The sequence below is a fragment of the Actinia tenebrosa genome, unplaced genomic scaffold (genome assembly GCF_029948245.1).
Source record: "Actinia tenebrosa isolate PJP-AT-01 unplaced genomic scaffold, QUT_ActTen_1.0 PGA_scaffold13__45_contigs__length_12533684, whole genome shotgun sequence".
Taxonomy (NCBI): domain Eukaryota; kingdom Metazoa; phylum Cnidaria; class Anthozoa; order Actiniaria; family Actiniidae; genus Actinia; species Actinia tenebrosa.
The window spans coordinates 4301091-4324364 of record NW_028292573.1 but is presented as its reverse complement, the minus strand read 5'-3'; the positions used below and the strand labels follow the sequence as shown (position 1 = coordinate 4324364).

Genomic DNA, 23274 nt, shown 5'->3' with positions numbered 1-23274 from the left:
GACAGTGACAGTGACAGTGACAGTGACAGTGACAGTGACAGTGACAGTGACAGTGACAGTGACAGTGACAGTGACAGTGACAGTGACAGTAAACTCAATAAGCAGTAGCCAATAACAGCATTATAGTATTTGGCCAATTTCTCTTAAAATTCAAGCCTAGCTCCGCCTGGCCTCTGCCTGGAATGCATGTCATTGCTGGTCCCTATATTTATGACCAACCCACTCACGGCCAATTTCAAAATTTCAAGACCATTAATTAAATCCCATTTTTCCATTCAAGGATTTTAAGATTTATAAAACTGTTGACCGCACAGTGTTACCCTGAAGCATTTGTTAAGCGCTATCGGCAATGAACAGCCTCGAACTGAACATCCTATTTGCTCCAAGCGTAGTCTATGCCAGCATCTGGTGACCAGGGATCCGTGACTAGTGCACGACTGGTATCCCCTTGAACGTATCTCAGTTTTTTACTTTTGCGTTGTATGCTTCTAAACTATAACGTATTATTTATTCATTCACTCATTCTTTGCTCCGAAGAAGGAATGACTTCCAAAAGTTCAGTATGCTTTTTTCATTTCAACTTTCATGCCGCAAACAATTATGGTTTATACACTTCTAGTTTATTTGCTAGGTTTCTTTCGTATTTTGATTTTATTTATCATTGATGAACATAAACATGTTTCACCAATGTGTTCTGCTAACGTAGGTGAGTAAATAGCAAGAGAAAAGCTTAACAAATCATCTGGGCCCGGTTGTACGAAGCCTGGATAGCGGTATCCGACGGATAAATCTTATCCAGTGGATAAATTTATTGGATAACAGCATCGACTTATCCACTGGATAAGGATTTATCCGCCGGATAGCGCTATCCAGGCTTCGTACAACCGGGCCCTGGTACTTCAACTGACCTTCAATTGACCTGCGCGCTATTTTTGTTGTTGCGCACTTTAGATTGATGACATTTTTGAAAACGACGGAAGCTCCATTTACTGTAGACCAATTTAGCTTGGGCGCAATGATTTCCCAAATAAGATTACACCTTTTGCTGTTCATTAAGAGAAAATGTACATTCATTTGTGCCAATAGTTGTATCAATAACGTGTAATGTACTTTCATCAACACCACAAGTAACATCATTAGCGCGGATCAACTTTCAATAACGATATTTGAATATACGTGTACATTCATAGGCATCAATGGACAATCAATAGCGCGTTTGTACATTCATATGCGCGGATTGTATTTTCTTGTGCGCGAAATTCAACTTCAATAACACCAAATGACAAACAATTGCATTTATGGACAATCATTTACCCAAAAGTGAAAATTCATTAGTGCTATTAGCATAATCATTGACAATCTATAATGCGTTTGGACAATCATGAGGGTCAATGTTATATTCTATAGCGTGGTTCGACAAACATTTGCATGATTCGAATGAACAATAAGAGAAATAAAACAATCATTAGCGATTTTTTATCTATTTTAGCCTTTAATTTCTTCGCCATTTATACATCGTGGCAAATACGTTTGCATATAACTGAATCACTGACCACATTTAGCGATAGTGATAGTTGCCACATTTCTCTGGAGCCCTTCCATTAGCAACTGCGTTCTATAGTGACCTAGAGCAATCCCTTGTCGTCTTGCCTCAGCCCGATCGTTCGTATGTTGTTGGATCTCTGGACGGCTGAGGTCGGCTTTGATTGCTGCTTTAAGTGAGCTAACTGCTATTCTCCTACGCAGCCGCTATTATGGAGGCAGTTACCTGAGTTTTTTTATACGTTTTAAAGTGATAAACAAAAATCGCTAATGATTGTTTTATTTCTCTTATTGTTCATTCGAATCATGCAAATGTTTGTCGAACCACGCTATAGAATATAACATTGACCCTCATGATTGTCCAAACGCATTATAGATTGTCAATGATTATGCTAATAGCACTAATGAATTTTCACTTTTGGGTAAATGATTGTCCATAAATGCAATTGTTTGTCATTTGGTGTTATTGAAGTTGAATTTCGCGCACAAGAAAATACAATCCGCGCATATGAATGTACAAACGCGCTATTGATTGTCCATTGATGCCTATGAATGTACACGTATATTCAAATATCGTTATTGAAAGTTGATCCGCGCTAATGATGTTACTTGTGGTGTTGATGAAAGTACATTACACGTTATTGATACAACTATTGGCACAAATGAATGTACATTTTCTCTTAATGAACAGCAAAAGGTGTACTTGATATAAATTCCCTTGAGTATTATTTCTTTGTTTATCGGTTGCGCATGAGAAGACACATGAATATGGATACAACTTAAATTGACTCAAACAAAGAATCTTATTCTCAAGAGAATGACGTGTGGTTTGAAACTGATTGGAAAAGTTAGGTAAGTTGGTCTATTGAGCAGAAAATTTTGATTTTAAGTGGAACGCGAATATCAAAACAGGTAACCAACGAATAAACTAAAATAAACTAAAAATTATAAAGTAAACTGGTTAACGATAAAATAACTACAAGTTGCTCTTTAGATTTTTAAAATGGATTTGGGACTCCTGTGGTTTTAGGAAGGCGGAGGGACTGTACATGCACAGGTAGCCCGCGCCTTTAGATGGCATGACATGGAAAAACACAGCAACTACTGGGAACTGAAATAGATGGGAAAACCTAGACTTTATCTACACTTCTATTGATTTATTCTTGGATAAAAAAGTATTATTTCCTTTCTCGGAAGTTTGCCAACCTTATCAGAACAGAACTCTTCAGCCTGGGTGTAATGTTTTCCCATTTCAGACCACGTTATTCCCTTGAGTATCATCTCTTTGCTTAGCGGTTGTGCATGAGAAGACACATGAATAGTACATAAGCATGAATCAAACGAAGAATCTTCTTCTCAAGAGGATAATTGACATGTGATTTGAAATGAGAAAACATTATTCCACGGTGAAACTGGATCTATTAACAAAAGAAACATTTTAAAAATATAAAAATACTTTAGTCGTAAATTTGATTTGTAAGCTTCGTGATAATTCAAATCTAACTCTACAAAAGTCGTCATGTTAAAGGTCTTAACAAATTATTTCTATAGTGAAAAACAATTGACTTTTTGGCAGGAATACAGACGAGTCCGCGCCACAAACCATGTTCGGGAACCCGTGGGTAAAATTCGCTTGTTTCTTGCTGGGTTCCCAACTTAACGCATGCGCAAACATTCCTTCATGGTGTCTCATCTGCCCGCCTTTCCCGCCCTTTCCGCACACGTGTCTCGTCACCACAGGCTACCCAAGTTGCAATTTTATACGAAAGTAACTACAGTAACTAATACTTTTTCGTCTCGAGAAGGTGAATTGATTGTGTCTGGGCTTTTGAGGTATCCGGCCTTTTTAACCTCACATTCCAAGGTATTGTTCATTTTTTCTTTGATTCTTTTCAATAGAGGAAACTAGTATGATCCAGAGACTGCGTGCAGTTAGACGAACCATGACGTAGGTTACTGATATAACACTCTAATGAACTGACCTTTAACTACAAAACTCATCAGTGTGGTTGAAATATCATTACACGAGATCAGAGGCTGAAGTAAATTAACGAATTTCTCAGGTGTTCCAATAAATCGATGAGAAATGATAAATCATTCGGCTGACCACGTGCCAGCATTTGACAGGGTTTCCAAGCCACCGGTTGAACTTTATTGTATTTCTGAAAAGGGCAGAACAATTACAGAACATTTTGAGACAACGATCGACCTTCATTAGCATTGTGTTCGACCATTTAGGACTTTGAGCATCAAAAAAGGAGCCAGTCAGAAAATAGGAAGATAAGAAATAAAGCTTGGACAAGACTTGGTTGCAAGGAAAAGTTTTTCGTTGGCGTTCTTTTTTATCAGAAAGAAAATCCTTGGAGAAACATGGTACCATATAAGCCGAAGTACTTGCAGACACAGGAATACTCTATACTTGGCGACGACAAGTGGTGTTTCCAGAGACAATGCAGGCACTAGCAAATAACTAGAAGAGCTAAGTAAGGTGTATTCTTCATGAATCAAATCCCTCGAGTTATAAATAACAATGAAGAAGCCGCCATGTTCGTTGATGTAATAAGGCAAGTTAATGAGGAATACTTTGTTATCGTCAACCAACATGGCGGCTATGACGTAACATGCACCCTAAGAATAGGAGGATAACAATGAAACAGCCGCCATGTTGGTTGATCTAACAAGAGAAGATAATGGGGAATGCTTTGTTATCGTCAACCAACATGGCGGCTATGACGTAATATGCATCCCAAGAATTTTCAGTGCAATCATGGACCTAATGCATGTACGTTCTTTCAAAAAGTAAATAACAAAAATTAACAGGCAGCCTCTTCGGTGTAAGCTTCTATGACCAGTCTAAACATACCATTTCTTCGATTTTGGCTTTATTTCTTAAATTTCTAAATAGATTTATGCAAGCAACGATAACGTCTATAAACCTGATACGAAATTCATTTGACTAAGTCAAAATTGTTTGAGGAAATTCAAGCTTTTTCAACTGTTTTTGTCTGGCCGCCTTTTAAGGAGCTGTCCTTTTTAACCTCACATTCCAGGGAATTGCCAATCTATTTATATAAATGTTTATTCTACTTTTAATTCTTTTCAATAGAAGAAACCATAAATCACTCGAGTAATCCAGAGTCTACGTGTGCAGTTAGACGAACATGACGTAGTTGCTGTACGGGTGCATATAAATACTGATATAACACTCTAATGAACTGACCTTTAACTACAAAACTCATCTGAGTGTGGTTGAAATATCATTACACGAGATCAGAGGCTGAAGTAAATTAACAAATTTCTCAGGTGTTCCAATAAATCGATGAGAAATGATAAATCATTCGGTTGACCACGTGCCAGCATTTGACAGGGTTTCCAAGCCACCGGTTGAACTTTATTGTATTTCATGGAAAGAGCAAGAATTCAGACCAATCATATATACAGAATACTTGAAGATACTTGAAAGTGCTTCATATGATAGAGACAATTGAAGGTATATAAATCTATCTATCTATTTTTCTGAAACATAAAACACGTGTTAATATGTATTTTAGGGCGTTTTTTCATCTCTTTATCTTGTACAGTATTTTTATAATATTTGTTCTGACGAAGACGACCTTGCCGACATGTAATACTGAATTTTTAGGATCAGTCAGAAGTTGACTGTTTTCTCTCTTTCTATTGTATGCATTTTTAAAGTATATACATAATTCCAATAAGTGTATATACATAATCTTTTCTCTATATAAAAATGGCACCATGGGAGAGTTCTATGCATAGAATAGCTCCTTGCATTGTATTGTTATCACGTGTTATGGCGTTATTACAGATGCATTGTGGGCAATAAACTCGAAATTCAATTTTATCCTCAGTAAAAAATTTAAACTTTTATTAAAATTTCCGAATACTATATATCCAATCCCTCTTTACTACTTGAATCATCTGGTGAATGAAGCCGGATTATTGTTAACACAAACACGATTATTGATAATTATCTCTCTAAATTTTCGGTTTGGCAAACATTGTGTCAAGGTGTCCAACTTCTACATGAAGGAATTATAGCTTCAACGTAAATTTAATTGAACTCAAATAAAGATAGTTCTCATTGATATAAAATAGTCTCGTTAATAATATTCTACAGTTTACTCCAAGCTATATAATTAGTGCACATGAGCTAAAATCCACAGGGCTTAATCTTCACAGCTTAAAAGTGAAAAGTAAGACTTTGATCCTGGGTTAATTTCATGGGAAACACTAGACAGAATGATCATCGCGCGTTGTGATTTCTTCGGTCTCAGTACAAACGGCAAACATCCTAGACTGACATTTCATAATTTCCCTTCATTCCACTTTACCTTTTTGCAAATATTCACACCAAGGCAAGTATTCTTTTATTAATCTTTTATCAATTATTACCTACGTGGAAATGTTTTTCAATAATTCTTTTTCACTAACCCTGAAGAACGATTTGCTTGTTCAATGTCTTTTTAATTTTCCTTGAAGGAGAAGCTTAAATTTTCTATTATCTTGCCATTGCACACAGAAATATTTCCACGTACAATATTTAAACTCAAATTCTAAAGAACTTAACTTGATAGTCTTTAGCAATAATTATCCAGTATTTTAAGTGAGCGTGATGCTGGAGTTGTGAGTATGCTGTGGTTTGATACCATACGTTTCTTCAATGTTCAAATTTTCACAAGGACTTTCTTCATCCCGCTCGGCCAGGTACCACAAACCTGAAATACAGATTAAAAAGTTAACTTCAATTTGTAGCAAAAGTCCTTTTCCAATTCAATCTCTATTTTGACTTCTCTTACTTTTATTTACAATGGAAACTTAATTTTTAAAACTTTCCTGAATGACTCCCTCAACGCTGCCTGGCAAATCGTTCTAAAAGGCGACCGCACTCTCTATTCTTACACAATAAATAACACAAAAATATACAAAAGCATTAATCAGTTTTTAACTCATACGTTCGTCGGTCAACTCAGCCATGAAAATAAAACTCGTCGCGTCGTAGTTTATTTTCATGAGCATATGATTTGATTTTAACTCCTCGAAATTTTCCAGGCGAAAAAATGCAAAGTATCCTTGATCTGATTAGGTTAACGTTTTGCCTCTTATAGCATACATTATCTATTATATATCCATTACAAAACCCTTGTATTACGGCTTTGGCATATAACTATATCATAAACTGTTAAACTATGCTAAGTTTTGTTTACTGGGCTTCATTTCGAGTAAGAGACAGTTCAAGGACTTCCGAAAAAAATACATCAACAATGAAACAAAAACAGCTCAAGAATTCAAGTTTAGAAAGTAATGGTTGTAAAGTGGTCTTGATAGTTGCGTCAAATAAGTCGTCTTATCACGTACGCTTTTTAGTCTTTAAAGTTTTGCCAAAAAATTTAGCTTCGTCCAGAAAAAAAAAATCATATATCTCCCCAAAAGTTGGTATTGATGCAATTTTTTTTAATTTGTAGACATATTTAGAAATAGATATTTCAACGCTGCAAAATATTTTTGCCTCAGGCTTGTATCGAGGTAAGGTTTCTCGTTAAGTATAATGCGGTCATTTGGCTTTGGGTCATAAGAGAGCTTGTGATGGATCAGTAGGTAGCCGATCTACTACAGTAATAATCTTCTAAACCCGGACAATATAGTGGCGTCCGCTTAGTAAAGATCATAGCTTTACATAAAAGTAAAAAACGATGTCTGGGGGTCTGAAGTGTTGAAGAGGTATTACCAAGTAAGAGATACGTTAAAAGTTCACAAAAATGATCATCTGAATATAACTTTTCCTTAATTTGGTTGTTCATTTAGCAAATAGTAAGATATTTTCACAAGACGATAGTAAATTCCTTTGCATAGAGAGTGTATAACCTGCTTTATATGGTGTGCAAACGAAACTACTGCCAAATCGAGCGAAATCCTCACTTTAGTTCAAATAGACTGTTGTTTTTCTGAGTTTTTTTCAACTCATCCATTCTCTCCCGAATTTTTCCTTACGTTTAAGAATACTGCTTCTAGGAATGAGCGCCCAAATGTACCAACTAAGCTCCGACTTAGACTTATAGGTTTTTCACTAAGACTTATTCATAAGGTCTTTGTTGAGACTGCAATTACTTTTTCGCTAGCAAATGTGCATCTAGAGATATGTTTGCACTTGGTATTTAGAGTCAAGAAGGTTATTAGTTTATGTATAATGGCGTACTCTAGACAATAAGTGTACTATTTCCCGGGATAAATGCTTTGTACTTTAGACATTATGTACAATGTTTAGCTAGTCTCACCTTGTTCGAATATAAAACTGTCTGGAGAACTTCCCGAGTCGAAGTCAGTAGGAAGGCTTGAACTCTCAGCAGGCGAAGACTGTGATTCGCTGTGTTCGTCTCTCTCGACTCTTAGTTTCTTTTTCTTAGTTTCATCTTCATCGTCGTCTGTTTCACAAGAATCTTGCTGGTCAATCGGTTTCCCAAGGATCCGAGAAAGGGCTCCAATATAATGAATAGCTAGTCTCAGAGTAGCTATCTTCGAGAGTTTCTCTTCACCTGAATCGTTCGTCTTGGGAATAACTTTACGTAGCTCATCGAAGCTATCGTTCAGGCTGTGCATTCGACTACGTTCCCTGGCTGTTGCACACTCTCTATTGGACCGTAAATGGACGTACTTACGATGACGAGCTGTGCTCTTAAAGCAGTAATCACACCAATCGTCTTCCTCCTCTTGAGAAGCCAGTTCAGCTAATTTTGACCGAGATTCGAGCGACACCGGTCTCAAATGGTAGCGTTTTCGTCCGTTGTTTGCGTCGCTTGGATTTAGGACTTTTTTTCCCCTTCCTTTGCCTGTTTTGGAACTCCTAGAAGCCATATTTGACCCAACAAGTACTTCACATTGTTAAACCTGTACTTAGCCCGTATCATGCATTCTTCAGCTTGTCTAAGCTCCGCCCAACCAATCAGTGTTCATTAAAGGGTTTCCTGCATGTCATAATGTTAGGTCATGCTCATATCATCAACAGCCAATCACAGACGTAAGATAGCGATCAATGGCAAATGTCAACCGGCTCGTATCTCCTGCGACAATATTCTTAATACTACGAGACAGCATCGGGTGTTGTAAGAACAACTCATTACACTCCATCACGATGAATTGTAAACATTTCTTGTTTGTTTTGGGATAACAACTCGCCGACAGGGCTGCGAGATATTTGGTAGTTCGTGATTCGGTATTTCTTGTGGCGAGACCCCTAGAATTTGTCTACTCATCTTTCCTAACGAGTTTACCCCAAAGACTTAATCAAGGAATCGCTAACCTGAGATATCGACAGCCAAGTGAAGTCAAGAAATTAAATAAAGGTTTTTTTTTTCGACAGGTTTAAAGATATGGAGCAGGTCAGGCGTGGTGGTAAGTAGCGATAAAATCCAGGTCAACAAACGTTCTCACATTCCCATCGCGTTGAGCGCCACACTCAATAAAACTGTCAAATGTTAAACAAAACGCTTCTTGGGGGAGCAAAAAAAGATGTTTAAATAGGCTTTACACCTTATTGACGCGAACAAAAAAGAGGAACGTACTTTGTACAATCTTGGACATTCGTTTATTGCTTATAATGGTTTAATTGTCTTTAGTTAATTGTTTTGATATGTCCGACTGACATTGAGATTTCTCTCTAGGACTTCGAACATTGTCCAGTCTTAATTGGGGTTAAACATAGCAGATCAGAAGCCTGTATTTTAAAGTGGGGCGCTCAATCTTAATACACATAAATAGTACTACGCGGTCAGTTCCAATTAGGGCGCTCAATCTGTGAGTGACACATATACAGAGTGCAAACCATAAATCCTTGAAAAATTGAACTAACAAAATTGTACAAATTAGTGCAAAGTTTTGTAGGTCTACGGTCTACTGAGGTCTACTGAACTTGCTTATTTGTGCAAATTTGAGCAATTCCTTACAAAGCTTTTCACAGATATATGATATTTACTCTAGTTCTAATACCTCTTCTGAATGTCATGCAATTTGAAGAGCATTCGAATTCTTTTCAGACATTGGTTTTCTGTGCTAGAATAACTAGTTTTTTGCTGTTGTCGTTTTAGTCTTTATTCAATCCTTCACGCACTAAGTCACAACTCTTGTGTCTAAGTCACAACCGGTTTTGTTTATTAAGGAACCTCTTCAGCCACTGCCCGTGCAACGTTGATATACATCCATATTAATGAGTGTCTTCTCGCAACCGTTTAACAAATAAGATACTCTTGGGAATTACACGTGGCCTGAAATGGGAAAACGTTATGCCTAAGATAAAGAGAAAAGCTGATTTTAGGACGCACATGAGCACTAAGGATTTCTCTGGCCCTTTCCCAAATTTCTCTATTTAAAAATTCCCTTTATAGAAAGACCGTTTTTGATTTTTCTTTTCTTTATTGATTAATCAAAAATAACCGGAGACCATACTCCCAGACCCGAATGCTGAAGCGTCGTATGGCAGCGCAAAGCATTTACGGCTATGCCAGAGATTTCGACCCCAACACCGCTATCCCCGGGAGGACTTACAGACTGATCAGGAAGCTCGGCCGAAGCCTAAGGGAGAGGTTAGTCGGCCCCTAGACCGTAGATGATTAACCCCTTGCTATGACCAGCAAACCTAATATATCACTTGTGAGGTTGATGGTATGTACGCGTGATCACTTCTTTCCCATGTGGGATGCGTTTTGAAGCTGCGACGAATATATGTGCTTACACGCACGCTCAGTTTGGTATAAATCAAAATTAAAGTCTTGTTTTCTTATCCTTCAAGGAACATTGTCAGAAGGCATTTGACTTGACTAGACTTGCGCAAAGAGATAGGCAAATGTACACAAAAAGTGAGTAGGAAAATATTAACTGAGTCATAGATTTCAGAGAGTAAATTTGCGTAGTTGAAGTGACTTCTTTTCTTTCTTTGTTTGTTTCTTTCATTCATTCATTCATTCAGTCAGTCATCAGTCATTTTTCCTTCCTTCCTTCCTTCCATCCTTCCATTCATCCATCCTTCCTTCCTTTCTTCCTTCCTTCCTTCCTTTGTTTCTTTCTAGTTCTTTTCGTTTTTATTCTTATCTAATTTGGGCTTCCTGTGGTATATTCACTAATCAATATTGATGCAGTACCAATCTATTTCTAATTGTCCAAATCCAAACGGCCTAGTGTCATGCAGACAGAATGAAAGTTAATAGCCATTTGACAAACGCTCTAAGCCAACACAAGCACATTTTTTTGGCCAATCGTAATACTTGAAAATTTTTGCAATTTCTTAACTCTTTTTACAAAGTTTAAATAATCTTTATTTTGTCAACTGAACTTCCATGTTTAAGGTAAACGGGATGCTTAACTCTCTCAGTATTGTCTGTAGTCAGTGAACGTCTTATTTGAAGAGGCCACGAGTCGAGCTCGAGTGGCGTGACGAACGCGTCATTCATTGGCATCGCCGCGTCTCTCAAATAAATTTTTTTTTTTTCGAAATTCAGGTTAATCAGTGTGTGTATTAGGTAATTTGGCGCGTGATATGTAAGCGAATGACACGTGTTTATGCGGGTTGATAACGTGTAAATTCGTCAGTAGCGTTACCCATGAATCGTAGCGATGATCCGCGTACAAGAATCAACTCAAACAAGCCACCAGCTGAGTCAACAAAAAAATCATCCAAGCAACTGATAGCCAGTAAAGAAACTATAACCCTCTATATTCCTCTCTCACAAACTATTCGCCTGTGAACTTCAATTCATTCAGACACTAACAAATCCTATACGGCTAATTAACTCAAATCTGAAATCACCCTCCTGATGCATGGGGTACGAGCAGCCAAGTTTTGATGAGAAAATTTGTGCAAGCTTCAAAGATTAGCTTTATACTTGGTAATTTAGAATAGTAAATATAGACATAAATGAAAGTCGAAGAAAAAGTTTCATTTACGAAATATATTCGGATTAATTACCAAATGGTCTCTCAGAATTACAAATCTTAATAAGACAACCAAAGTGCACAGTTTTGCTTCTAAACTGAATCTCACTAAATTTTTACTAATTTTCTGAACTTTAACTGTTGTCCGAAAAAAAAAAAAATCTTATGAGAAACGTTTTTGAAATATTCACAACGAGAAAAACTCAGGTCAAAATCTAAATTTAATAATATATTTTTAAGTGCAAGGATCTGTTTAGAATCTTTGACAAGGAAAATGCAAACATCGAACCGTACTGTATACTAAACTATAAGAAATTAAAAACAGTAGTTTCCTTAGATCTAATTATCTTAAAACTAAATGTGCTTTAATAAGGCTTTTCTTTTAATTTTATTGAGCTATATTTTATAATTTTTTAACTTTCTTTTTTCCACAACAAATAAGATTTTTCAAGAAATTTTTTAAAGTGTTTTCGTTCATGAAATGGTGTACAATTTCTTAGCTTTCATTACAAGCGCCATAAGAAGAACTTTTCATTTTTCATCAAGCTAAAATCAATTAAGAAAAGAGAATTACTTCCGTACTTTGAATGGCGTTAAACTTTGTAATCTTCGAGTCATTTCGCGAATAACAGGCGAAGATAAGCTAAAAATATGAGGTAAATGTGTCATTTTGCCTCGTGGCTCTCTCAGCTTGACAGTTGAATTACAACTTTAAATGATTCCAAAGTGGTTCACAGTTTTCTAGACTGAGTTATCAGGATTATAGAAATTAAAGCTGTCGAGAATTTTGAAACGTTTGGGATTTGAATAAGGAAAAGGTTTGAGGAAGAAAAGATATATATTTATATTTCTAAGAGATGTTCTTTGGAAGAATGTTGTAACATGTGTCACGAATGCTAATGTAAAGAAAATCTTTGAGCCAATCAGAAACGAGTTTTTGCTTGCACAATAACACAATCATCTTCAGTGCAAATTACAGTGTACAAAGTACTTACAAGGCTAAGCACCTGTTAGACACCAGTAAAAATACACCACACTATCGATCAATACGTACGTGGCCTCGGTTGTATTGATCTGTAATAGCCCCATCATTGCCTGACTTCCTTCTGAGCAGCTGCTCGCGAGACCAAACTAACAAGACCAAACCCCGATGATTTAATAAATATTTAAGCTTAAATATCACAACAAAACGCAAAACAGGACTCATGGTTTTGTATAAGTCAAAAGAAAGTTCTAAACCTGGTAGTGTTTTGAGAATGAAGACAAAAAGAGACGAATAGCACACCTGTCTTACTAGTTTGAGCGCGCGGTTTTCGCCTAAACGAGCTCTGAGACATTTGTCATGTCACGCTTTGACCACTGCATATAATCGGTTAAAGGTGGTCTTTTTATTGAACGATCTCTAAGAGGGTTGATAAACAATCCACTGGGCTTTTGTTCGATCTGAGCAGGTGTTGGCTTTTCATGCTAATTTGCTTTTACATTTGACAGAAAGGCTCCGCGATCAAAGGGTTGATGGGAGCTCGCTTATGTATCGTATCATGAATTAGATTTAACCAGGTGTTTAGAGCCATCTTGAATACAATCTTACTCGGCCAAACAACAAGAGATACAGTCGTCCACAAGCTCTTCTTTTTAAGAAAGAAGAGAACAAGCCGGATCAGACACATCTCTGAGCTGTTCACGGGAGAAGTCGCACGGGGACTCGAAGTAGAGAGAGAAAATTTGGGACAAGACTGAAAATATGTGCGATTCACCTCTACCTATTCCAATGTACCATACCACTGCTTATACGAGTTTTACGAGGTCACTAGAAGCTCAGAAAGCTCACATCAGCTCTGAAACTCGCAACACACCTGGAGAAAAAAATCCCATCAAACGAGAGACAAAAATAACTACGGCACCAACTGACAGCGGATCAAAGAAAACTAAAAATGACTCACAAAATGGGAGAAAGAGAAGAGAGAAAAGTAAAAAAGGGATTTCATGGAGGCACTCAAGTAGATCCAGACGTCTTATTGCCAACGCTAGGGAACGTTCACGAATCCACATTATGAGCGAGGCATTTGATTCTTTGAGACGAGCAGTGCCTAGTTATTCACATGATCAAAAACTTTCAAAGCTGGCCATTTTGAGACTTGCAACCAGTTATATTTCAGCATTGGCTCATTTAAAGCATTTGGCGGAGAATGATTCTTCGGGAAATTCTTTGCAGCTCTTTGCGGATTGTGTTGATCAGTGTACTCGAGCTTTACAGACGGAAGGAAGGGCGAAAAGAAAAGAGTAAGTGCGGAAAGTTACATTGACAAAAATTTCTGTCGTCTTAAATTTTCTACAGGCTAAAAAGAAAGTCAAAAGTCAAGCGCGCGCTTGGAAAATCTTGACAAAATTTTGCCCCACGAATTTGCAACAAAAAATACTTTGCAATTGTACGAAAATCAATTTTAAATGTTATATATCATCCCAAAAATTTCTAAAGAAACTAAATAAACTAGCAAATTATTTGTAAATGAAGAAAAATAACAATAGCGGCTAGCGAGAAAGGTCTTTAGAATGTAATATTTTTGCTATGTATAAACTTAGTCTTACGGTAAACATTGATCAAGTCTGGTTGAAATGTAATTTAAAAAGTCATTTTTGAAGGGTATTTTTGGGTTGTTTCGCTGAAGGTTACAGAGAATTTGAATTTAGTTTTGAAATAAAAAAAGTACTTTTTGACGACTGACAAACCAAACGGAATGGAAGAGTAAAAAGCGCCATCTACTCAAAGCCGGGATGATATTATCAATTTGGGTTTTAAATCCAAAAATGTATATATTAGAATGAGTGATTAATCTAGCGGCGAGAAGAGTTTTTGATTTGGACACCAAAAAAAGCCCGTCTAGATGGAGTTTTTATTTCATTTTAATTAGGTCGGGGAAAAAAGGGAAAAAACCCTGAGAATGACCTGGCTGTCGGCGGGAGGTCTCTCGACTTTTCTTAATTTTGAGTTGTATTTACAAACGAAAGAAAAATTGAAAGAAAAAAAATGAACTTGAATAATATCATCGATCATAGAAAGACACCTGGAATGAACTCTGAAGATCCATAACATTTGTGTATATTAAGAAGTGATGACGAACCAATCAGAGCTGTTCTATCTACAACACAAAGCCGTACAGCTGGACAACGTAAAGAATTGCAAAAAATAATTTTACTGATAAAAAAAGCGTTTTCAAAAGCATTTTAAAAACAAAAATAAAGATATTCTACATCGTTATTTTTTTCTCTCTTAAGTTTTTTTCATTGATTTGGCTAGAATTTTGCTTCCAGCCCGTTGCCATAGCTATGGTTAGTTTATAAGTTCATGTTTGATCATCACTTCACTCATAGACAGTTGTTGTCTTAAAGTTTATTGAATAAGAGAATGTCTAATAACAATGAACTAAAAAATCTCGGTATATTAACGAAGTCAATGCAATCGTGCTTTTGCTCAATGGGAAACAATGAACGTTCCAAATACTTATTTTCTTCTTCTTTCTATTTGTAGTGTTGTTTGTTCTCACTTCTTCTTCTCCTAGTCCATATTCTTTTCTTTCTCTTGTTATTTTAGGTCGTTCAAATGCTGGGCGGGGAAAATACTTACGATTTTCTTTCCTTTTTCTTGTTCTTCTTTCGAAAAAGATATTTTTTGTAAGATTTTTCCTCGTTATATTGTGACTGACTGTTTGTTTGTCTCAGGTGCCGATTCGACGGTTAATCTCCGGGTTCTCTTGAGCTGTGAGTTAACCGTGCCCTGACTAGATGCACTTTCCATCAGGTCTAACCTACCAGTCCGAGCGGCTAGTTCGCAAATGGTATGCGTCAGTTCTTTAGAGCTGGTTAGCCAAGGTCTCAAAACTAATGAGAACTAACGCGTACCATTTGAGAACAGGCAACTTGGACTGGTAGGTTAGACCTGATGGAAAGCGCCCTTAGATCCGCCCAGAGGTTTTTTCAGGGTTCAATCTGTGAGTTAGCCGTGCCCTGACTTTGATCAGCCCAGAGATTGTTTCAGGGTTCTATCTGTGATTGTTAAAATTGGAAGGTCTCTATGTTTAGTAAACAAAGACCGATTTCTTACAACACTAGTTCGTATTTTCCTACGATTGTTATCACTAATATTATAATAGTTTTTTCCTTACATATTTGGGTTAAACTCGAAATCTTCTTGTGGTTTAAAAAAAAATTCTGGATAATATATTAGTTTTGCGGACAACAATTATTGATTCTGAATGCAATTTTATTAACGCATGTTATGAAGAACCAAAAATACCCTAAAAAGCTTTCTTTCTGTTTTTATTTGCTGTTAAATGTTTGCTCCCATAGCGAAAATCTAACTATAATTCTGAATAATTCATTAACTTATATTGCGCAATAATCAATACTGTGATTTTCTATTGCGCATTACAGTAATTAAATATCTACAATCGAATTGGCTTCCAGCACAACACTAGATGATGCTCTGACCCCTAAAGAGCGGTGGTGCTTGGAGTCGCAGGATCGTATCGAAGATTTTTCGATCGTTTTCTGTCGTTGTATGTAAGGCGCGCCTACGCGGAGCAATTTTCTCTGCGACTTGTGTCGCAACGGCATTGCGACGCAAGTTGCATGGAGCATTGCACGCGTGTAACCTACAGCGCAGTTTGAAAAATGCTGCAAGACAAGTTGCAGGAATCGTTGCGAGAAGTAGAATTCCTTTCTACTTTTAGCAACGACTGCGTCTCCGTTGTACCGAGTAGACCCTCTTGCAACTTGTCTCGCAACGCTGAAAATTGCTCCGTCTAACCGTGCATGTAACTGATTGTGTATGTACGTATCTGTTTCAGAGTGCCAAGGAAAACATTTAATGACAATGGAATGAGCTTATGAACATAAGAATTCGAAGATAAAATGATCGAAGAGGAATGGAAAAGGAAAATCATGTGAATAATAATAGGGTCTGAAACAAAGATCATATATACCTGATTCATACATTTTGCGTTTTGCGCTCATACTTTGCTGTTATCATAGCCGTCATGTTTGTTGAATGTAACGAATGATATTTCATTTGTATCTCTTGTTATATCATTCTACATAGTGGCGACCATGTCGTTTGTATTTTCATTCTTTTGGGAATGACGGCAAGTCTGTCATATTTGATCTATACAAATACGTATAGAGTATCGCACGGGTCAAATAAGATCCAAGAGTTCTCCAAAACTGTCCGAGTCGCTACCAAACTTTGAATCTCGGTATACGAGATCTAAAAGACCCAATTTGACACCAAAACTTCGCAAAATGTATAGTGATAGTTATTAGAGCTTATTAGAGATCGGTAATTTCCCCCTCAAAGCACGTTAAGAAGAGAAAATTAATATATAGCTGTACAAAAATAAATGTAATATATTTGTTAGGGGAGAATAATGATATATATATATAGTATAAATATAGAAGATTAGGTTTACGCATGCGTAAAGGCACAAGTTGCGCATGCGCGTAGAACTTGATACGGCTTGTGCGCACCCATTTTCTTGGTGTTTGATTGGTCGGAGAAAAGTAATTTTGAGAGCCAATGTACTGTGCGCATGTGCTTCGTGCCGAACCTATTCCACAGCATAGTACAGTTGCAATATTAGCTATTCCAAGGTCGAGGGAAAAACTGGATCGAGTTGGCATTGCTGTGTATTGTGGGTCTGCTTAGGGGACGAAATAGACGCTAACTTGTAAATATGTCCCTAAAACAGCCCCATAATGCATTGCAATGCCAACTCCTCAACCTCGCAAGGGCTAATATATGGTATAAATAAATGGTTTTAAATGGATGGTTTTTTGTTGTAGCTTACTGTTATTTCAAAAGACTAGAGTGTAAACAATTTATCCGTGAAACACTAATTACTAAATAGTACAAGATAGTGCTAGTTAAACAATAGAAAACAATGGAATTTGCATGAAATTGTGCTAGTTAGTATTACTAAAGTTTCACGGTTATATTGTTTGCACTCTACTAGCTCTAGCGAATAAGCCCAAAAAACGAAAAACAGACGTGGCGTGAACTTGACAATGATGTAACCTTATTATTAAGATTAGAATCAAAAAAATTTATAAAAAGAACTTGTTTTTACGAGGGAGAGAACTTAAAACAACAAAACCTGTGGCCCTCATTTTATGATCGAATTGGAATTTATAGAAGTTGATTTTTGAGGAGGGAGAAAAACCCTCGAAGCACAGGAGAGAACCAATTCTAGAAAATGTACTAAAGTAAAGGTATAAGTAGAGGCGCACTTCGATTGGTCAAAATGAAGTTATTATTTCCTCTGCGTGACCTAGCCGTTGCGTGACTTTTTTAGCCATTAAAAAGTTGCAGCACTAAATAAAGACATGACCTATTACGCATGCGTTAGCTTTTGACCGCTGACTTGTTATCAAAAAGCTGCAACACTAAATATTAACAAATGGCATCCTGCGCATGTGCTATGTTTTGACCGCTGACTTCTTTTCAAGGTGCTAAAGCTATTCTCTGTTCATCTAGAGGACAATTTTCTCCAAATACAAAATTCTTCACAGAAAACTGTTTCATTCCTAAAACCACATAACTAAAAGTGCTATCCCAAGTGGGTAGAAAGTAATCGCATTCAAGTAACATCAATTGATCCATCAAAAGATCTCGCAAAACATCCTGGAAATCCTTCCCATTGATATCCAAATGACGGGGTTTGATATCCAACGTTACTACGTTGCTAGGAAACTGTGACTGAGCCCGCAGTTTTAGATTTTTATCGTCAGCAGCTAAAAACCACGTGAATGTCTTTTTCCTCAAACTAATGAATTTCTTTTTTAAAGCGTTTTCTACTCTCTGAGCGCAAAGAAAAACACGTTCAGGAGTGCGCGTACGACGGCTTTTTTGATTGGTAGATCCCCAATGAAGGTCATTGGTTCTCACATGTATACCAATCATTGGCCGTTCTCTTGGTCCCATTCTTGACTTTTCTTTGCTAAACTCCTTCATTAAATACCTTGATTTTTTGAACAAAAATTTGACGGCACAGCCAATCATAGCGTAAGGATACGTCGTCAGAACCGGAGGAAGCTCAAGCTCTTTCGCGCGCTTTTTCAACTCGCGATTTCCCCATAAGCTTTCAGCAAAGTACCAGATGGCGTTCAGTTTCACGACTTGATGGTCGAATAGACTTCCCGGCTCCATTTCTTTGATCATATTCTTGATATTTGCTTCGTTACGTATCTTATATCTATCGTATCCACCGGGTTTGTAAGTTCCCCAGTGATGACTCCTGATACTCAGGCCTTCAAACTTCGATTCATCGTACGTCCAGTCGATTTGATTTGGCAGCAAGAATGTTTCAAACTTTTCTGGTCCACCCCAGTGTATCATAAAAACCCTTTCTAGTAAAATAGACAGGTAGAAGGTAGAGATTAGACCGACCATACGATTGCCGTACCCGCCGCAACCACCGTCGTGGCCTGGGCAGTAGAATACGAGGAATCGACGATTCTTATTGGTTGATTTTAAGCCGTCGGCGTGGAATTTCTTGTACCATTCGATCCATTTGCCGTCGCACTTGTAGGAGTTGTTTACAGTATGAAACTGGCTGTCTTGGAAACGATATGTCGTCTCTGGAGGAGCAAACCACAATAACTGATATTTTTATTGTTATAAATTGTCAATATAGTCATTGTCATTGTAGTTATTGTTATTGTTGCTGGTTTTTATCGTTCTTGTCGTGTTGTTATTGTTATTTCTGTAGCTTGTTATTGTTATATATTGTAATCGTAGTAATTGTTACTATCATTGTTTGTTTTACTGTTATCGTTGCCGGTGTTGTTATTGTTATTGTTGTTTTTTAGTTATCATTGTAATTGTTTTTTCCGTCACGGTTGATGGTTTGAAATCATTTCCGAGAGAGCCAAGAGCGGAGAAAAACATGGCGCCCTTGTTGGTGGTATAGACCCCTTGCAGTATGTGGGAATGCAGCTCTATTTGGAGGACATAACAATAGGTTTGCAGTTCCCATGAGATTGAAATTCTTTTGTTTTGTCCTCCAAATTGAGCTGTTTTGACGTCACATACAATGGGTCTATTGAAAAAGGAAGCTAACAAGATGGCGGCATGTAACGACTGTTCTCCTTCCTGTGGTTATTAGCCTGGCACCCTTAATCAGCCCTCCTGCATTTTGCGATTTATATTCTACCCATGCTCATTCACAAAAGGGCACCCTGGCCCCTTAATTGCACCAGCTGCATACAGTCTTGTCCAACACCCCTTGTATTTATAAAACTATCTTAAAAAGCAACCGCGCCTGTGTATCGAAGCGAGGACAACGATGACCTTGCAATGATAGAGACTTGTGAATAATTGTCCAAGGTATTAAAAAAGTTCTATATCATTGAAGGGTCACCGCCATTCTCTCTTCGATAGGGAACAGGCACGGTTGCCTTTCAATATGGCGCAGGGAACTGTAAAGGGGAATATTGGCCCGGGGGGGATACTCCCCTATATTCGCATCGGGTACGTGCCGCCAAACAGGGTATGGTTTTCAGCGATTCTACTCTGGAACAGGGTATATAAAATCGCGCTCGCTCTGGGACAGGGTATATGAAATCACGCTCTCTCGATCCTCTCTGGAACAGGATATCCATTTTCGCAATACCGGAACAGGGTATGAATTTCAGCGATTTTACTCTGGAACAGGGTCAGGGTTCAGTAGGCTCAGCGGCACATCCCTACCCTAAACGGGCAAGAGTACCCCCCCCCCCCCCGGGAATATTGGTAGATACTGTCCCTTACCATTGCTCACATAAAGCACATGAAACACATACAGGCAGCCCTAACTTACGACCCCTGTACACTTAATAGATCTGTGCGATCCAAGATGGCGGCCGTATCGTCGAAGTAGTCCATAAACTTTTAAGGTGCTCTGCAATTCGTGTTCACTCCAGTTGCAGATCCAGGGGTGGTTCCGTGGGTGCCATGGAAAAACCCCCTCTAGTGAGATCTTGAGAAGCCAATCATGTTCTTTACACTCAGCAGAATGAAATTGGAACCCCACTTTTGTAAAGCCAATCTTACCAGCTTTTTCTGCCTGGCGGCCATTTTGAAACCCCCTTCGTTAATACCTGGATACGACACTGCACTCATTCCCCTTTCCCCTTTCCTCTTCAGCAAAGGCTTTTTGTGATTACTGCAATTTTCATATTTCAGCATCTGCGAGCTGCAAGCTGAAATTTGGTTTTTCGCTGCCGTCAGTCAAACCTAATCAGTCGGAACCTTTTGTATTTTTGACGCATGTTTATGAAAATAGACCCTTTTCAAGTTCCAAACTACCGCTGTGTTTCTTGATTACAAACTCATTTACTTAGGCTTGGCATCGATTCACGTCTTCCAGTCAAGGTCCGTCAAGTTTCAAAGTGCTTGTATTGTTGCAGTTGTGCATTCTTTACTTTACCGTTGGTATTTGTGAATATTTAAACACTGATGCGAGACTAAGCCTGTGCAAATGAGTCTGTAATCAAGAAACACAGCGGTAATTTGGAATTCGAAAAGGTCGATTGCACCCGGGCTATTGCAGTAACGAAAATTATTCACGCGTGATGGTCACTGGCCTGATTATCATAATCATCGATATTAGATTATAAATTCAAATCTAAACAACATAAAATTTTAAAATACGAGCAAAACCTGGGACTTACTCGTCTCTTAATTCTTACTTACCCAAAAGTTGTTCATATAACTGTGGATTGGTGATAAATATCAGGATTACCAATAATACTACTCCGGTGGCGACAAGAAAGACTTTGATGTTAGCACGAACCATTCCCAAAACGAAAATTCACTTGTTTGTCTAGGGCCAGAACTTCATGTGAATCTTACCCTACAAGGAAATAAAATGGCTTTACTTAATACTCAAGTTGCTATTATTTCAAATGAATGAATGAGTCTAGAAGTTTATAACGTATGTAGTATTGAAATACTTTGTTTACTTACCCGAACTGTACTTCGGCCATTTTGTTTTACAAAAATATTGTATTTTGTGATTATCTAACATTCAAATCTGTTTTAAACAAATATCTCTATTATTTTTCAATATTTCAGCTTTTTACGACTTTTAAGCTCTTGTTTTCTCGTATTATTACAAAAAATAATCGCTCATCAAAAAGAGCAAGGTTGCTTGAAGCGTAAGTTTGGTGTTTTATGCGTGTCACGCGTCACATAACAACATAACGGTTTGGTATAAAATTAACATATTACGTAACAACGAGGTCAGGCGTTACGTCGTAACTTCTTCTCCAGGTTGCGTGCGCATTCAAATTTAAGGAATTGACGAGCCACGATACCAAAACACGAGCTTTATGATGATTATTATCATGCATTGCTATGATTTTTTTCCTATAAGAAATCTTAAAATAAACTATTCTCCTCTTTAAATATAAAACTGTCTTCTCAATTTTTTGTGGCCCGTCAAGTTGGATGCGCACGCAACCTTGAGAAAACGGTCTATTGGGCAATTTTAGATACGAGTTGAATCGCTAGCGCGATGAATAGAGTTTGTTAGGTCTCTCCCCTGATCAGTCCAGGGTTTTTTTTTCGGTTTTCTTCCCTCCGCCAAATCATTAGATATGTGAGTTAGCCCTGGGGCGTTTGAAGGTGGTGTTGCATGAAGTCCTGAAGCTGGGCCAGCATGGAATAATTTAAAATGAATTTCTCTCTCACATATTTTATTTCAGGAAATTTTATATGTAAAAAAAGCAATGGTTAAAAAATGGTTTATCAACGAATTTGGTGCATATTTAGTTTTTTACATTTCTCTATAACATTTTAAGCATTTGCACATCTCACTGTGCATTTCATAATTTCAACCGGTGAAATAAATTTTTCCTGTCAAAGTTTTCTTTAAGGATATGAAAACAATACCTCAATTATTGAGTACCTCAATTAAAGCCTGCATATATTCGTCTCGGCTAGTTTTCCGACACGCATCCCACATGGAAAGAAGTGAGAATGGAAACATAGTCATCAGCGATAGATGTGAAATGTTAGGTCTGCTGGTCATAGCAAGGGGCCAATCATCTACGGTCTAGGGACCGACTAACCTCTCCCTTAGGCTTCGGCCGAGCTTCCTGATCAGGCTGCAATTCCTCCCGGGGATAGCGGTGTCGGGGTCGAAATCTCTGGCATAGCCGTAAATGCTTCGCGCTGTCATACGTTGCTTCAGCATTCGGGTCTGCGAGTATGGTCTTCGGTTATTTTATACAAATATGAAAAAAAATCCTCAGAAAGTTTCTAGCCGAGGAAACTTGCAGTTATTATGGATGCATGCAAATGAGATAACAAGCATTGTATCGACCCGATAGCCTCACTTGTATGATTCTTAAAACAAAAGAATTTCTGATCTCATTGCGGGCTCAATTGTAATAACAGCTATTTGAGACCAGAGAAATTTCTAGTGCTTGTGTGCTTTTCTAAAAGATGCCTGTTAATAGTTTACTGAATTATATCATTAACTGTGACCAATGATCCATCATCATCTGTCAATCATCATACTGTGACCAATGATCCATCATCATCTGTCAATCGACATTAACTGTGACCAATGATCCATCATCATCTGTCAATCGACATTAACTGTGACTAATGATCCATCATCATCTGTCAATCATCATACTGTGACTAATGATCCATCATCATGTCAATCATCATACTGTGACTAATGATCCATCATCATCATCTGTCAATCATCATACTGACTAATGATCCATCATCATCTGTCAACCATCATA

At 37.6% G+C, this 23274-nt stretch overlaps 3 protein-coding genes across 4 annotated transcripts; 1 reads left to right on the top strand and 2 right to left on the bottom strand.

Annotated features, from left to right (window-relative positions):
* Window positions 1–3650: 3650 nt before the first annotated feature.
* Window positions 3651–17303, top strand: LOC116299401 (uncharacterized). Of its 2 annotated transcripts, XM_089029039.1 has the most exons (5): window positions 3651–4025; window positions 4649–5032; window positions 8918–8949; window positions 12973–13764; window positions 16329–17303. In XM_089029039.1, the coding sequence occupies exons 4-5, from the start codon at window positions 13226–13228 to the stop codon at window positions 16369–16371; spliced, it is 582 nt and encodes a 193-aa protein (XP_088885165.1). In that variant the 5' UTR covers window positions 3651–4025; window positions 4649–5032; window positions 8918–8949; window positions 12973–13225; the 3' UTR covers window positions 16372–17303. The 2 variants fall into 2 exon arrangements, with proteins under 2 accessions (XP_088885165.1, XP_031563916.1); XM_031708056.2 differs by lacking the exons at window positions 3651–4025; window positions 4649–5032; window positions 8918–8949 and having other exon boundaries at window positions 12132–13764.
* On the bottom strand, window positions 5422–8483 carry LOC116299399 (uncharacterized). Its single transcript, XM_031708055.2, has 2 exons — window positions 7836–8483; window positions 5422–6278 (listed from the first exon to the last, which is right to left on the bottom strand). Exons 1-2 carry the CDS (start codon window positions 8410–8412, stop codon window positions 6163–6165), a joined length of 693 nt encoding a protein of 230 aa, XP_031563915.1. The 5' UTR covers window positions 8413–8483; the 3' UTR covers window positions 5422–6162.
* LOC116299398 (uncharacterized) lies at window positions 16859–21817 on the bottom strand. Its single transcript, XM_031708054.2, has 3 exons — window positions 21482–21817; window positions 21209–21368; window positions 16859–19113 (listed from the first exon to the last, which is right to left on the bottom strand). The coding sequence occupies exons 2-3, from the start codon at window positions 21309–21311 to the stop codon at window positions 17978–17980; spliced, it is 1239 nt and encodes a 412-aa protein (XP_031563914.2). The 5' UTR covers window positions 21312–21368; window positions 21482–21817; the 3' UTR covers window positions 16859–17977.
* Between the last annotated feature and the right edge of the window lie 1457 nt (window positions 21818–23274).

Coding starts and splice junctions, on each gene's coding strand:
- LOC116299399 (XM_031708055.2), bottom strand. CDS start 8,412: ATGGCTTCTAGGAGTTCCAAAACAGGCAAAGGAAGGGGAAAAAAAGTC. Junction 6,279..7,835: donor CAGTTTTATATTCGAACAAG/GTGAGACTAGCT, acceptor TCTGTATTTCAG/GTTTGTGGTACCTGGCCGAG.
- LOC116299401 (XM_089029039.1), top strand. CDS start 13,226: ATGTGCGATTCACCTCTACCTATTCCAATGTACCATACCACTGCTTAT. Junction 13,765..16,328: donor GGAAGGGCGAAAAGAAAAGA/GTAAGTGCGGAA, acceptor TATCTGTTTCAG/AGTGCCAAGGAAAACATTTA.
- LOC116299398 (XM_031708054.2), bottom strand. CDS start 21,311: ATGGTTCGTGCTAACATCAAAGTCTTTCTTGTCGCCACCGGAGTAGTA. Junction 19,114..21,208: donor GTTATATGAACAACTTTTGG/GTAAGTAAGAAT, acceptor TTGCTCCTCCAG/AGACGACATATCGTTTCCAA.